General features: G+C 41.7%; 1 protein-coding gene across 2 annotated transcripts in view; it reads right to left on the minus strand.

Annotated features, from left to right (window-relative positions):
- EGFR (epidermal growth factor receptor) overlaps positions 1-15,724 on the minus strand; it is a 406,644-nt gene that overhangs the window by 106,314 nt on the left and 284,606 nt on the right. For both annotated transcript variants that reach the window (XM_033930303.1, XM_033930304.1), the window contains exons 4-7: positions 13,124-13,258; positions 9,871-9,936; positions 5,407-5,525; positions 2,475-2,616 (exon numbers count right to left, since the gene is read on the minus strand). In XM_033930303.1, coding sequence (XP_033786194.1) covers positions 2,475-2,616; positions 5,407-5,525; positions 9,871-9,936; positions 13,124-13,258 — 462 coding nt within the window. The remainder of the gene's footprint in view (positions 1-2,474; positions 2,617-5,406; positions 5,526-9,870; positions 9,937-13,123; positions 13,259-15,724) is intronic.

A 15,724-nucleotide genomic window follows, 5' to 3' on the forward strand; every position in this document is an offset into this window, starting at 1 on the left:
CGACACGGCAGCTGTTCTCACAAGCTGCTGGTGGCTGGCCCGAAGTTTTCACTCTGCTGCAACTTCCCGTTTCGGACAGGGCAGATCGCAGCAGAGGGAAAGCTTCGGGGCAGTCACCGGCAGCTTTTGAGAACAGCTGCCATGTCGGGGCTCCTTTGAAAAGGACAATTTAGGAGTTTAACAAAGAAATTTGGACCGCGGGGCCCCCTGGATCTGTTGGGATCAGGGCAGCTGCTCTGTTTGCTCCCCCCTAACACCAGCCCTGGGGCCCCACTGACAATTTTGGGCCGTAGGCATGTGCCTCTTGGGCCTACCCTTTAATCTGGCCCTGCCTCTGCCACACCCATTACCTGCTTATGCCCCTCCTATGTCCATGCCCCTAGCAGTTGTGTGTGCTAAAGGAATTACATGTTAAGGTTATAGAATACTGACTCAGTGTAGTTATGTTGGAACTGCAAATTAGCATCAATTAACTCCAATTATAGTGAATTATTGATTGTTAATGTCAATTAGCACCTAATTTAATAATTAAGTTATACTTGTAATTTACTGTATTCTATAACCAAAATGCACAATTTTGTATGCTGTGTGCAGGGAGTGTATGGTGCAGTGGCTAGAGCTACAGTCTTAGCTCCCTGAGGCTGTGGGTTCAAATCCCATGCTGCTCCTTGTGACCTTGGGCAAGTCCTCCATTGCCCCCGATACATTAGGTAGAATGTGAGCCCACCAGGACAGATGGGGGAAAATGCTTGAGTACCTGAATGTAAATCACTTAGGCTATAAGTGGTATATAAATATTTAAAATAAATAAGAGTAAAAATTGCTTGCAAGATCATAGAACTAAAGAGTATACGATGTCTACAGTGGTTCTTAAACCAGCCCTGGGGGACCCCCAGCCAGTTGGGTTTTCTAGATATCCCTCACGAATTTGCATGAGAGAAATTTGCATGCATACTATCTACTTTATAGGCAAATCTCACTCATGCATATTCATAAGGGATAACTTGAAAGTCCAACTGGCTGAGGGTCACCCAGGACAGGTTTAAGAATCATGGGTTTATGTTTCTTTATAGGTTTGTTTTCATTTTGGAAGAGTGCATATTCTCTTCCTCCTCCTAACTCTCTTCACAGAAAATAGTACAACGTACTACCTAGCACTCATACAAATTCACTGTGTCAGGCTTTATGTACTACTTCCTCACCGGATCTTCCATACTTTGCTATTAAATTTATAAATACTTTTTTCTACTTTAGTGTGTAAATAGTTTAAATACTTAGCTTAAAACATGTGGTCATGCTTTCAGGGATTTATACCGCCAACATGTTTCACCCGAAGGGGTTTTATCAAGGCACCATATCCCTTTCTAAAGCTTAACGCCGCTGCAACCAACCACTGAATAGTTAATACTATTTACCGTGAAGAGAGTTAGGAGGGGTAAGAGAATATACACCCTTTCAATCTGAAGTTTGGGCTATACTCTCACAGAAAATTTAACTTGAACTATTGTGCTGTTTGGTGAATTCTATATCCACTTCTCCCTCAGTATTCGTAGGGGTTAGGTGCAGAGCTGGACTGCGAAGTGTGAAAAATTGCGAATAACTTCTCGGCCGGATCTGACCCACCCACCCCCCTCCCTCCTGCGTCCTCGGAACCTTACCTGTTGGTCTAGCGGTGAAGCGGGGCAGGACCGATGTTCCTATGCTCCTTCTCCATGCAGAGCCATCGTCAGAATGCTGATGATGGCTCTGCATGGGGAAGGAGCATAGGAACATCGGTCCTGCCCCGCTTCACCGCTAGACCAACAGGTAAGGTTCCGGGGAGGCTTGGATGGCTTAAAAATAGCCAAAAAATGAAAATAGGATGTTTGTAAAAAAATTGTGAATAACCGAATCCGCGGATTTGGAGGGAGAAGTGTAGGTTTGTTGTAACTGCTGAAAATGAAACTCAAGCGGCCCTTAGATATCTAGTACAATTCCAAACATCTAGGTGCCATCTGAAAACTGACCTCTTTATTTCCCCCTTGTTACATACAGAAAACAAACAAAAAAAATGCTAAGGAAAATGCTAGAAAAATGAAAAAGAAAAAAATACGACCATTTCTGGTAATAGGTGACTAAAGTAGCAGATCCAAAATGTTGAGACTGACCAGTTTTTCCATGTCATGGGTCCATAAGCAGTCTGCAGAAGTTAAGTGATTGAACTTCTTTAACCTTTTCTTTTCTGCATAAAAGGATGGTGTTTGAACTATTGCATTCCAAATTGTTTGCTCAAAGAGAATTCTTTAAAACCTAGTTTTTGTTTGTTTGTTTGTTTCTGGAGACTTTAGTCACTTTCTCCAGAGTTAGTCACAAATAATTTATCCAAGAAATAGGGAAAAGATAAATTTTATCTTGCATGCCAACACTCGTACAGTAAGAACTGAAAAAAGAAAAAGAAAATGTGAATAGATGAAGGTTTTATTCATGCAACTCACGTGGACATTTCTTCACACAAGTGGCTCCAAAGCTATATTTCCCCTCAGAATTTTCTTCCATCTGATAGGTGGTGGGATTGTAGGTGAGCAGTGGTGGGCAGGTATCCTTACAGGTCCCATCGTCTTGAAACTTTTTACAGGCCTGTTATGGGACAGAAGAATACAATGAAACAAGATGCAACAGATATTTGTTTTCAAGTTTTAATTGGAAGGGAAATGCAACAATGTAGAGAACTGGAATGCTCTTCCAGAGTCTGTTGTAGGGGAAAACACCCTCCAGGGATTCAAGACAAGGTTGGACAAGTTCCTGATGAACCAGAACGAACGGAGGTAGGGCTGGTCTCAGTTAGGACACTGGTCTTTGACCTGGGGGCTGCCGCGTGAGTGGACTGCTGGGCGCGATGGACCACTGGTCTGACCCAGCAGCGGCTGTTCTTATGTTCTTAATGTCACTGGAATGTAAAGCCTTTTGAAATGTGTAGATTATATAGCATTCGTCTATACAGATAACATACAGATTCTCCCATTCAAAACCTAGGTATAAATAAAAACCAGTCATGGATAACAGACCGGTTAAAGATTAATAGACTTGTCCAAAACTCCAAAAAATCAAGGACTCTCCTTTTTACCAACATTTCCTCCCATTCCCATTGGTTATCACCACGAGAATTTTGGGAGTTATTATTGACAGCTCTCTAAAATTCACTGCTCTGATTTCTTCAGTTGTAAAATGATGATCCTTTTTCAAGCTCCATATGATTTTATCTGTGTGTTCCTTATTGCACCCAGCTTTTTCACTCAATTATTAGCTAATGTGATTACTGTAATGCACTGTATAAAGGCATCAAGGCTTATGATGGTAAACACTGCTAATAAACTGATCTCAGGCCATAAAAAATATGATTGCATAACTCCACTTCTAAAAGCAGCCCAGTGGCTGCCAATCTTGCATTGTACAACTTATAAAAATTCTACTTCTCATTAAGAAGATAGACAGTTCCAGCGAAGTGCTATTTCTGACCCCCTATCTCCCAACCCGACCATTGTGTTCCTTCCAACAAAATTGTTTAATTGTTTCCACCTACCGCAAAATAGTTTTTGACTCCATCAAATGCTCAATTGTTTCTGTTTTAGGCTCCGAACTATGGGATGTGCTACCTCAACCTCTTAGATTCGCATCATCCCTACTTCAGTATAGGAGGGACCTGAAAACTTAACTGTATACTGATGCTTTCAATTGAGTTTGCCAATGTGATGCTCACTGGTTGCCTGCTTGACAAAGATTATTCTTTTGTTCCTTCTCCCCTTTACTATCAGAACTGTAGTTCTACCCTCCCTGTCTCATCTATTTTCTTGTCTCTTACTCCTTCTCATTCCTTCTCTCTCCATCCCCCTTTTTACTAAGCCGCAGTAGAGGTTTCTACCGTTGTCTGGAGCAATAAATGTTCCGAAGCTACTCTGATGCTCATAGGAATTCTATGAGTGTCAGAATATTTAGCACTCCGGTCATGATGTACTAAATTTCATAAGAATCAGCAAGTTCTGTGGAAGATACGACAAAAAAACATTTTGACGGGTTTTTTTCAGTTCACAGTGTATATAGATCTTTGGGTTATAATTTCAAATAAGTAAAAATTCAAATTACAAGCTTGGGAATTAAGATGACAAATCTATAAGCATTTCTTTTTTGGGCCCTGCAATTTCCTCATGTTCCTTTCAGGGCTGTTGTAAAGGGTAGGGAGGGCAATGGCATATTAAGGGGGGGGCTCTCCTCCTCTCGCCCCCCCCCCTTATACCTCTTTAACTGTTTGCCAACACAAGCAGCATCTTCCACTTGTTGCTTAAGCTGACTTCGGCTCCCTTCTGACGTCACTTCCTGATTGCAGGACCAGGACATGACATCATAAGGGAGCTGAGACCGACGCGAGCAGCAGGTGAAAGATGCAGCTCACACTGTGGAACATATCAAGAGGTGGGCAGGTGCTCTCAAGCAGCAGGGAAGAGTAGGGGGGCATAAGGCGTGGTGATGCTAGGCGTTAGCGTCCCAGGTGCCAACCTCCTTAGCTATGCCTCTGTGGGAGGGGGGAGGGATACAAACAGGATAACTGTCCTGAGCCTCCATGCAACAGGTGGCCTCAAGACTCTTTATAGCTGAAAGAGGTACAGCCTGCTGACAGGCCTTGAAGCCTTTTTCTAAATATCTCCCCTGGATCCCAGCATGGTTCCCTTAGGCTTCCACCCTACTTGGAACCAGCGCTGGGATAGGGTATGAGGACCCTCCATTTACAGCTCCCCAGAGATTTTTCCCCTATTGTTTATATCCCCCCCCACCTCACCCAGCCTAGTCATTGTTGTTGCACCCCCCAGGCAGGGGTCATGCATATGGCTTGTTTTAGAACCATGCAGTAATGGGTCCCAAGTCCAGATGTGAATTATAACCTTTGCATGAGGACTACGACTGTTCCATTAGGGGCTATGGGGACTGTCTCTGCATTATTTGCAGCCAAAACCACCCTGGGAATGGAAAATCTGATCTGACTCAAACTCAGGTACTGCACGTGGCTTTATATGACACTGACACTGCACTGGCCCCAAAACTGTAAGGCGCTTTTAGTGGTTTAGGTAAATATTTGTAAAACTCTAGTGCAGATTTCTATGAGTCAGCAAATCTCAGTTCAGATTTCCAGAGAATTTGTTGAGTCATAGAAATCCGCAGTTTTCAAATTTAATGTAGATGTAGGCAAAAAGCTGAATATAAGTCAAAGTTCTGCAAATGTGCTTCTTGGATTTTTCCCAGGTTTGTCATGGACAGTGGATCTGGGGGAAAAAAAGTCTAATTGATGAACTCAAACAACTGCTACAGTTTGCTTGGTTTAACTTTACTTCTGAGCATTTAACCCATCTCAGCTCTTGACGTTTTGCATGAGTTTACCAGACACTCGCTGTCTCGAGGTCCTGTGCAGCCAGAAGCACACTCTTTGTGACAGCAGTCATTGGGTACCCTCCCCTTGCATCTGCCAGAGCACTGCTGGGCACAGATGATCTTGGTCACTGAAAAAAAACCAACAGTAAATGCTAGCAGTTACTTATTTATTTGTATCCCTCAGATACACAACACCAGGTAAATTCATGAGTCATTAAAGGATTTCTCAAGTGAAAATTGAGCAAGGAGGAATTTCTAGCATCAGTAGCCAATTATCATTCTGATTAACTAGTTTTTACTCTGTCAAGAGAAGACCTGCAGACAATTATGAGCATCAAAGAGCCTCTCTCCTTGTAGCTCCTCTGCTTCATTAGGAAGAGGAATACTTGAGAGTACGGATTCTGTAACTGGCGGCCTAAAAAGATAGGTGCCTAAAGTTAGGCTCCTATTTCATGTCAAACACACTTACGCGCCTATTATAGATTCGTGGCTAACTAAAACTTAGGCACCTACAATGAAGGTCAGGGTTTTAAAAGCCTACATTATAGACGCATAAGTACTTTAGAGAATCGAGCCTAATGGTGCCTAAGTCCTTCTCCGTACTTAAACATGCCTGCTTTGGAGTAGGCGCCCTTAGGTGCCATAAGAGAGGTACCTATCTTATGTAGAATCATGTCTAAGAAGTTAGGAGCCTATCACCCAAATCATTTTAATTTTTTTCAATTAAGCTTATTAAAGCTCATAGTTGAAGCCAATATACTAATTAAGTTAGGTGCCTATCTTTACGTGCCTTTTATTGAATTTCTCTTTATCTCCAAGAGCAGTGGATTGTACAGGAGGAGCCATTGTGCCATTACCTGGGGCTTTTTATCAGGGATTTTGCACATTTCCTTGTGCAACTTGTACAACCAATCTATATGAGTAAATGTCACTAATTCCACATGAAGATGTTTGTGATATGACCTCCATACTCTCCTACTCGGTGATACTAATCTTCACATCACAAATGCAAGTAGAGAAAATGAGGGAAAACTACTACAGTATTCCCACAAAATTCATGGGGGTTATGTTCCTATAGCCCCCATGAATTTAGAAAAACCACGAATACTGTAAACTTGCCTCTACATCATTCCCTTCTCTGGGGTACCGCCCTCTTCCGAGATTGCTTCCTGTTTCTGGCAAGGTGGGACAGGTGTTGTGTCAGAGGGGATGGACACCGTGAGAAGGAGTGCTGTGGGATTATTGATGGGAAAGCTCCGGGAAGGAGACCAGGAAGTGATGGTGGACCTCAGGGAGGGGGAGAGCGGTCCCCGAATCGTTGTGCTCGAGTGAGGGCAGCCTAACGCGAGTGACTTGATATCTTTGGTAAAGCTGGCACGGAAAAACCTGCGAATTACTGAGTCTGCAAATTGCAGACCACATATTTGCAGGGATATACTGTATATTGAGTTTCCAAATAAAACCCATAATGAATATGGGCCAAATATACTCAGACTTTTACCTTCATTCTGGCCCTGATTCTGTAAATGACACCTTAGATCGGTGCTTAGACGGTGTACTTAGACGATCTAGGCGCCCAAATTAATTATTTAAAAAGCTTAACTGGCGCTGATAATTGGCAAGTAACAACTTGTAATTGACATTAATTGCACTTAATTGGATGATAGGCGCCTAACTTGGTAGATGCCTATCACTTTCAGACAGATGCCTAGTCCAAGGTGCCTACCAGAAAGTAGGCACAGTTAGGGGGCAGATCGTGGGCGTGTTTTACATGTAGGCACCTGTTTTGGATTTAGTTACTGTTAGCCGCCTAACTTAGGTGCCTTTATTTAGGCTAAGGAAAGTCTGACATAAATAGATGATCCTAAGGTGTCTAAGACCACTTTAGGCACCACTAGGCACAATTTTACAAAGTGTGTCTAACTTTTATAGAATCGCACCTAAAAGCCACAATACTCAGCACCAAAGTTTCAGGCACCATTTATACAATCTGGGCCTCTATGTCTATGAGCGTATCACTGGATTTTCATGTCTATGGAAACCTTCATGTGGCCTTCAGTAAGTTAAAAATAAATTATCCAGTGAAGAAGCCCAGAATGGTTCAATAACTGGACAAGTATTGTAGTGCATGATTAAGATATGTTACAATGGAATGTGCCAGATTTCTTGCCTTGGTGGGAAAACATATTATTCATCTATATGGTGATCTCTTCCACTATGGTAAGGTTCTTACAGGTGTCTCTTACCCTGTTGTTGCTTTGGAGGGAGTGGCAAATTGAATAGAAACCTCTGTGATCTTGCACTAAAGGATACTGGAAAATCCAGAGCTTTACCAGAAAATGATGTGCACTGAAAACATATCTGGTTTGTATTCAGGTCATTTAGGGGCATTCCACCAATTTTTGTACATTTTAAATGGACATTCAAATTTAATATATCTTTCAATCCTTAACCCTACTTCTTTGCCCTCCAACACAGCCTGCTGATTGGCCATTCCCCTTGACTGTATTCATGATATCCTGTTCGTCTGTCTTGCCTGTTTAGATTGTAAGCTCTTTCGAGCAGGGACTGTTTTCTTACTCTTTGTGACTCTGTGAAGTGCTGTGTGCGTCTGGTAGCGCTATAGAAATAATTAATAGTAGTAGTAGTAGTAATGTGGATCTATGGCTTAAAAAGCATTAATTAGTAAGTTAACATGCTTTAAATCAATTTTGTGTACGGTATTGAATGGATAACCCTTAAAAATGCAAAATCTGCAGAGATATAATAGAAACACAGCATTTTCTGTTTTACATATATTTACTTTTTTTTTTTTTAATAAATCTTTATTGATTTTCAAGTAGTAACAGTGCAATACTATGAATCTGAACGTATAACAAATCAAGAAAAGCACTTTGAACTTACAAATGTTCGAAAGTAATCTTTTTCCCCCATCCCCTTTACTTAATCAATAATTTAAATGCAATTATCCTTCCAATAACCCACTCTTATTTAAAGTAGAAATACATTCCCACCCTGACTGACTAGTTATCAGTAGCTTTCAGAATGCATAAACCAGGATGAGAAAGGGCCTTTTGCAACAGATCTCCAACATGCGTTTGGTGTTCTTTTATTCTGCCTTCGTCTATAGCATTTAACATGCATAGACTACAACTGTTATAAGGGATTTCTGATTCTCATTTATCAACCTCAGGAGGACAAAAGGCCAAATCAATTATACCAAGATTTTACCTTGGACAATTATCCTATAGACAGCAAAATCAGGTCAAAACAGTTTGCCAGGTCTTTATCTGCCGTCATTTACTAACTTACTATGATGCAACTTCTTTACCACCCCCAGACCCTATTTGATCTCAAGTCACTTTCTTCTCTTGCCATTACTACTGCCCATTGTATAGACTTAAGAAATCCTTCACTGTTTGGGTCTCTGTGATCTTGGCGCAGTGGTTAAAGCTATAGCCTCAGCACCCTGAGGTTGTGGGTTCAAACCCATGCTGCTCCTTGTGTCCCTGGGCAAGTCACTTAATCTCCCCATTTCCCCAGGCATATTAGACAGACTGTGAGCCTGCTGGGACAGAGAAAAATGCTTGGGTATCTGAATAAATTCATGTAAACCATTCTGAGCTCCCTTGGAAGAACGGTATAGAAAACTGAATGAATGAATCTGTAGAGAAGGTGATAGATTATTCTTGGGGATGCAAATTAATAACATACTTTAAAATGGGTGGCAGTAGATGAGTGCAACCTGGGATATTCTCTGTAGGTCTAATTTTGTGTAGGTTCATTTGTAATCTGCCTAGTTGAGGGGAGATATGATTGAAGTCTACAAAATCCTGAGTGGAGTAGAACGGGTACAAGTGGATCGATTTTTCACTCCGTCAAAAATTACAAAGACTAGGAGACGCTCGATGAAGTTACAGGGAAATAGGAGGAATTTTTTTTCACAGAGAATAGTTAAGCTCTGGAATGCGTTGCCAGAGGATGTGGTAAGAGCGTTTATCATAGCTGGTTTTAAGAAAGGTTTGGACAAGTTCCTCTCGGAAAAGTCCATAGTCTGTTATTGAGAAAGACATGGGAGGAAGCCACTGCTTGCCCTGTATTGCTAGCATGGAATGTTGCTACTCCTTGAGTTTTAGCCAGGTACTAGTGACCTGGATTGGCCACCATGAGAATGGGCTACTGGGCTTGATGAAGCATTGGTTTGACCCAGTAAGGCTATTCTTATGTTCTTGATAGGCGGAATAGAAAATTTTAAAATAAATAAATAATAATTTATAACTAAACCTGAATGTATACCCAAAAAAGAAAACTGATTATTGAATCTTTTACCAAGTATAATACTTTTAGTTTTTTTGCATAGAGGTCCTTTTGGACAAGAATTTCACCACAGATTCAGCATAGGATGGGCATGTTTAGAACAGAATGCTCTCTGACTCAATAGATGCTTTCAGCTGATACATTTTGTACACTTACATATTTGGCAGTTTTCTGGGCCTGGACCCCAGCAAGATGAATTACATGAGTCTGCACACTTTGGACCTAGGATTCAAATATAAAATTAAGACATATAAATACTAAACTGAGTATAAATAGAACAGAAAACAAGGACAAAGCATTAAAAATCAAACCATTTTAGGAGAATGTACTTAAGAACACTCTATAAAACTGCAGGGAAGTACTTTTAAAACCAATAGGAGGAAATATTTTTTCACTCAGAGAATAGTTAAGCTCTGGAACGCTTTGCCAGAGGTTGTGGTAAAAGCGGATAGCTTAGCTGGTTTTAAGAAAGGTTTGGACAAATTCCTGGAGGAAAAGTCCATAGTCTGTTATTAAGGCATGGGGAAAGCCTCTGCTTGCCCTAGATCGGTAGCATGGAATGTTGCTACTCTTTGGGTTTTGGCCAGGTACAAGTGACCTGGATTGGCCACTGTGAGAATGGGCTACTGAGCTATTCTTATGTTCTTATGAATTGCCATACTGGGACAGACCGAAGGTCCATCAAGGCCTGTATCCTGTTTTCAACAGACGCCAGGTCCCAATTACCTAGTTAGATCCCAAGTAGTATGTGTGTGTCTGCTTGGAGGCAGGCATACATGCTCACACAAAGGGTATGTTCAAACACATATATTTTAGAATGTGCATGTAAATTATGATTTTACCCATGATCAACCTAAAACCTGCCCACCCCACATGTGTACACATAGGTCACACAAAAGTACTGTACATGTGGTCTGGTTATCACATATATTTTATGCAGAGGATTTATGTGCAAAAGTGCTTTAAAAAAATTACCTTGTACCCAGACAGTGCCACTGAAAATTTCTTCCATCTGGTCCCAAAACACCAATATTTGCTCACCAACCATACAGATATGCAGTTCAAGTTAGGCAGGAAAAAAACAAGCTGTCCTATCTTAAACCACTGCTGTAGATGAGTAAGCAAGGAACTGATGTGGAAGACTAGAAGTTGTCTAACTTGGAGTTAGCTTGATCGGAAGCCAAAGTGTAGGCAGCCCAGGTTGGCATTTCATTATCATGATCACTTCTGATGCTGAATAAGAATGAAACCTGAGCATTTAGAATCAGGCTAAAGCCACTCAAGCTGTTAGCATATGAGCTCCTAAGGCTAATACTCATGTATTCTGAAATATGAAAATTCTGGATCCAGACAAATGGAGGGCAATTTTATAACAGTTCACCTAGGATGGGAAAACAAGAATGCACTCATTTTTAGCCTATTTTGTAAAGACACATATTTAGCGCATGCTAAAAAGCATAGTGCGCCTTAGTAAAAGAGGTGGTAAATATCTACATTAAGGGACAATCTTATAAGGAGCTCCTTAGTTTTAGTTTCTAAGAAACACATAAATGCCAGTATGCAACTGTGGTAAAAAACCAACAACAAAAAAACGCTATTGAGAAATGAATTTCATAATCTCTATCTCTGTCTATAACAGAAGGATAGATAGTTACGTAGCATTCTAGGGATGAATCAGTATATAAGACCAAGGATTGGATTGGATTGGATAATAAGTACTATAGGAACACTATAAAGTTTGCAGATAACAACCATTTCTATGTGACCCCTATAATCTCTACTTTGTTGAGCTTTGCCATATTGTCACAGTATAGCAGGGCTCTGGAATAAAGTGTTTATAGAAAATGTCCCCATAAAAAAAAAATACTCGGATTATATTTTATTTATTTATTTAAAATTATTTGTAACCCGCCTACCTACAAATCTAGGTGAGGAACAATAGAAACATACAAAATCAGCAAATGACAAACAACAGAATACAATGACCAAACACTTCAAAAATAAAACCATAATAAAAACATCTAAGCTTCTATTAACAATCACAAAATATATCAATAGATGGTTCAGTACAAATACTGCCCACAGACTAAGGGCTCCTTTTACTAAGCTGCGCTAGCGGTTTTAGCGCGCGCACTAGATGCTAATGCCACCATTGAGCTGGCATTAGTTCTTGGCGTGTAACGGGGGGAGGGGAGGCAGCGCACGCTAGAAACGCTACCCCAGCTTAGTAAAAGGAGCCCTAAGTCAAAAAAGCAGAATCTCATATACACACATACAGCTGGTACCAAAAGCGCGTTCAAATAACACCATTTTTACTTTTCTAAATTGACAAAGCATGGTCAGTTGACGCACTGAAACCGACAGCGCATTCCACAATACTGGGCCCTGGACGGATAGCATAGATTTACGATTGCCAGTAAGTTTCACAGTTACTAAAGATGGAATTTCCAGTCTCAGGCTGTCAACAGACCATAACTCACGGGAAGGAGAATGCCATCAAAAAAGCAAATGAACTGAAGGACAATAACTTTGAAGCACCTTAAACATCAAGCACAATTTGACCCGCATCCCAACGGGTAGCCAATGAAGCGCGCGTAATATCGGAGTGATATGATCGAATTTTGAAACGTGAGCAAGCAGGCGGGCGGCAGCATTCTATGCCATCTGCAAAGCACGCAATTGTGGAACAGCGATCAATGTTCCAACAAGTTTCCATGCAAATGACTTGCACGGAGGTTTGCCATAAATCCATCCAAACAGTCGCTCTGACAGTGACTTTGACACATGCGCAGAGCCCGAACAGCTGAGCGGCAGGGGAAGTCCCAAATCAACCTCCTGCCACTCTGCTGTTGGAGCTGTTTTCTTTTTTTAAATAGCACAGATGTCGTGTGTGTGTTACACACACACAATATCTGCCCCATTAAAAAAAAAAAATGACGTGCTGCCCCCTCCCCGCTGATGATGGCCTTCCCCAATGAACCCCCTGACGACCTACCATGGAACAAGAATGAAGGCAGGAGGGATGCCCACTCCCTCCTGCCATTGCAACCTCCCCCCCTGCACCAGCCAAAATCAGCAGGAGGGATGCTCCCTCCCTCCTGCTGCCATGACCCTCCCTGCACTGACCCCCTCACAAGGCCCTTCTGAACCGACCCCTCCCCTCCCCCGCTCCTCTTCCAAAAATAAAAAAATCAGGAGGGATCACTAGCTATGGAAATTGCAAAACCTACCTCAAGATAGTACAGATAGACAAGTGTAGGATATAGTACTTATAGTAGTATAATGTATCTCTTCATAAAATCAAATGACACTTCCTATAGGAACTCCCTTTTAGCATTAACATACATTACATTCTTAGCAATTTATATATTTTATACTTTAACTGCCATTAAAATTCAAGAATACTTACAATTCTTGGGGCTTAAAGCAATCTCTATGGTTTCATTTATTTTGCTTTGCGTGTTTACAATATCCTCCCACTGGATAGTGTTCAAGTAACAAAGTTGAGGGTTCCAGCGAATACTAACACCACCGGCAAGAATCTCTGCAACACAGCACAAAAGGGGTGAAGATGTAATCTTTTCTCCGCTATTTTTAAATAACATGACTTGCAATGGGTATGTCCCTCATTGCTTTATTACCTATATCATGATTGGATTATTGTCTAAATACAACTATGTTCTATATATGATGACAGCATGTAGCATAAATGTATTCCACTAATATATGAATGGTCACTGCAAGGTAATGTTCAATGTTTCCTGTTTATTGGTTATCTACTTTGTCTATTATGCAAAATGCAATAAAAAAAAAAGATTGAATTTAAAAAAAAAAAAGAAATAATATGAGCTATTAGTAAACATTTCCTTTCAAAAAGTTAGCACAAAAGGCCAAACTATTCAAACTGTAGTAAGCTTATGAGCTATCTCAGGGGTCCTTTTCCACAGTTGCACTGATGAACAGCACATGCTAATTGCTGAGCCACCCATTCTGTTCCTATTGGCAGCTCGGCGTTTGGTGTGTGCTGCTCAGCAGTGCAGCTTTGTTAAAGCCCACCTTAGTCTTAAAGGTTGTTTTGTTTTGTTTTGTTTTTTTCTTCAAACAGTTTACAGTGCTCCCCCGCGAATTTGCGGTCTGCGATTCGCGGTCCCGGTCATTTGCGGTATTTTCCAACTGCGAATGACCGGGTAGGAGAGGGCAGCCGGCGAGGCAGGAGAGGGCAGCCGGAGCGCCGGCGAGTGAAGGAAATCACTCGCGGTATGCTCCGACCGCCTCTTCCTGTACTAAAGTCAGGAGCTGCTTTGACACGCAGCTCCTGATTGGTGAGGCCCGACTTTAGTACAAGGAGAGGCGGTCGGAGCATACCGCGAGTGATTTCCTTCACTCCCGGCGCTCTGGCTGCCCTCTCCTGTCTCCCCTGCTAAAAACCGTATTCGCAGTTTTTCAACATTCGCGAGGAGTACTGTATTGGTTTTCATCAAAAAGGAAAAAGTACAAACATAACAGAAACATAAAATATAGAAATGGTAATAGGACATGTCACTGGCAAACTATTAAAAACCTCAACATCTGTATAAATAACAGTATCCTGAACATGGTACAACTAGTTGAAACATGTCAAACTCGTAGCACAAAACCAGCGTAAAATGTTGGCAGAGACTTGTATCTGTTGGTACAGAAAAAAGGGTTCATAGACAAAATCGCGCGAGACAACGGCGCGCAGACAACTGAGCGCAAGGTTGACGGCGCGCCGAAGAAAAGCACTATTTTAAAGGGTTCCGACGGGGGGTGTTGGTGGGGAACCCCCCTATTTTACTTAACAGACATCGCGCTGGCGTTGGGGGGGGTTTGGGGGGTTGTAACCCCCCTCATTATACTTGAAACTGAACTTTTTGCCTGTTTTTTAGGGAAAAAGTTCAGTTTTAAGTATAATGTGGGGGGGTTAAAACCCCCCAAACCCCCCCCAACGCCAGCGCAATGTCTGTTAAGTAAAGTGGGGGGTTCCCCCCCCCGTCGGAGCCCTTTAAAATAGTGCTTTTCTTCAGCGCGCCGTCAACCTTGTGCTCAGTTGTCGGCGCGCTGTTGTCTCGCGCGATTTAGTCCCGTCACCGAAGAGAAAGAGCTCCCAGTGAGCACCACACGACAACAACCAACCAGGTCAAATTTTTGGAGATATGGCATTGACTACAGTTTACTCTTGTATAATTGGACTACGGCATATATATGTGATCTTTACTACAGTAGTCTTAAAGCTATTAATTAGAGTGGTGTATGACCTTCTTTGAGTGAAATATATACAGTTATATGCAAACGTTCATTCACCCTCACTCAAATTGTATGTTTACAAGCAGAACAAGCAGATAGAGATGTCATTGAAGATATTCACAATATAGCGATGAAAAAAGAAGTGCTACTAATAGGTGATTGTAATATGTCAAATGTTAACTGAGGTATCCATTTTGTGGAGTTGTCTAGAAGTGGGGGAGATCCTAGATTATCTACAGGGTGAACTGTTCCGGCAATTTGTAATGGAACCCATGGGGAGTGGGACCATACTTTGAATGAGGAGAGTGTTCCTGATATTACATTGACTGATCATCTGTGATCACTGGACAGCGTGGTCCAATATTAAGACAGGCGTGGAGAGGGTTCATTCAGAATAGAGAATGACACGGTGACCAAATTCATCACCGTTCCCGTCCCCGCGGATAACCGGGGGAAAACAACTTCATGACATTCTTTAAGGAAAGAGGGAAGAATCAGAGTATGAATGGCCACAACCACTGACCCTCAAGCTTTGCTTTGAAGAATGCTGGTGTAGAAGGACCAAGACTGAAAAAGACACTAAAAAATGACATGGGATTATTTCCCGCGGTTATCCGCGGTGACGGGAACGGTGATGAATTTTGTCACCGTGTCATTCTCTAATTCAGGAGTGAATGGTCTAGGCCAGTGTTTCCCAACTTCTTCAAACCAAGTACCTCCAAGCTCTGAGCAGCAGCAGCAGTTT

This window comes from Geotrypetes seraphini, chromosome 2 (genome assembly GCF_902459505.1).
Source record: "Geotrypetes seraphini chromosome 2, aGeoSer1.1, whole genome shotgun sequence".
Classification (NCBI taxonomy): Eukaryota; Metazoa; Chordata; class Amphibia; order Gymnophiona; family Dermophiidae; genus Geotrypetes; species Geotrypetes seraphini.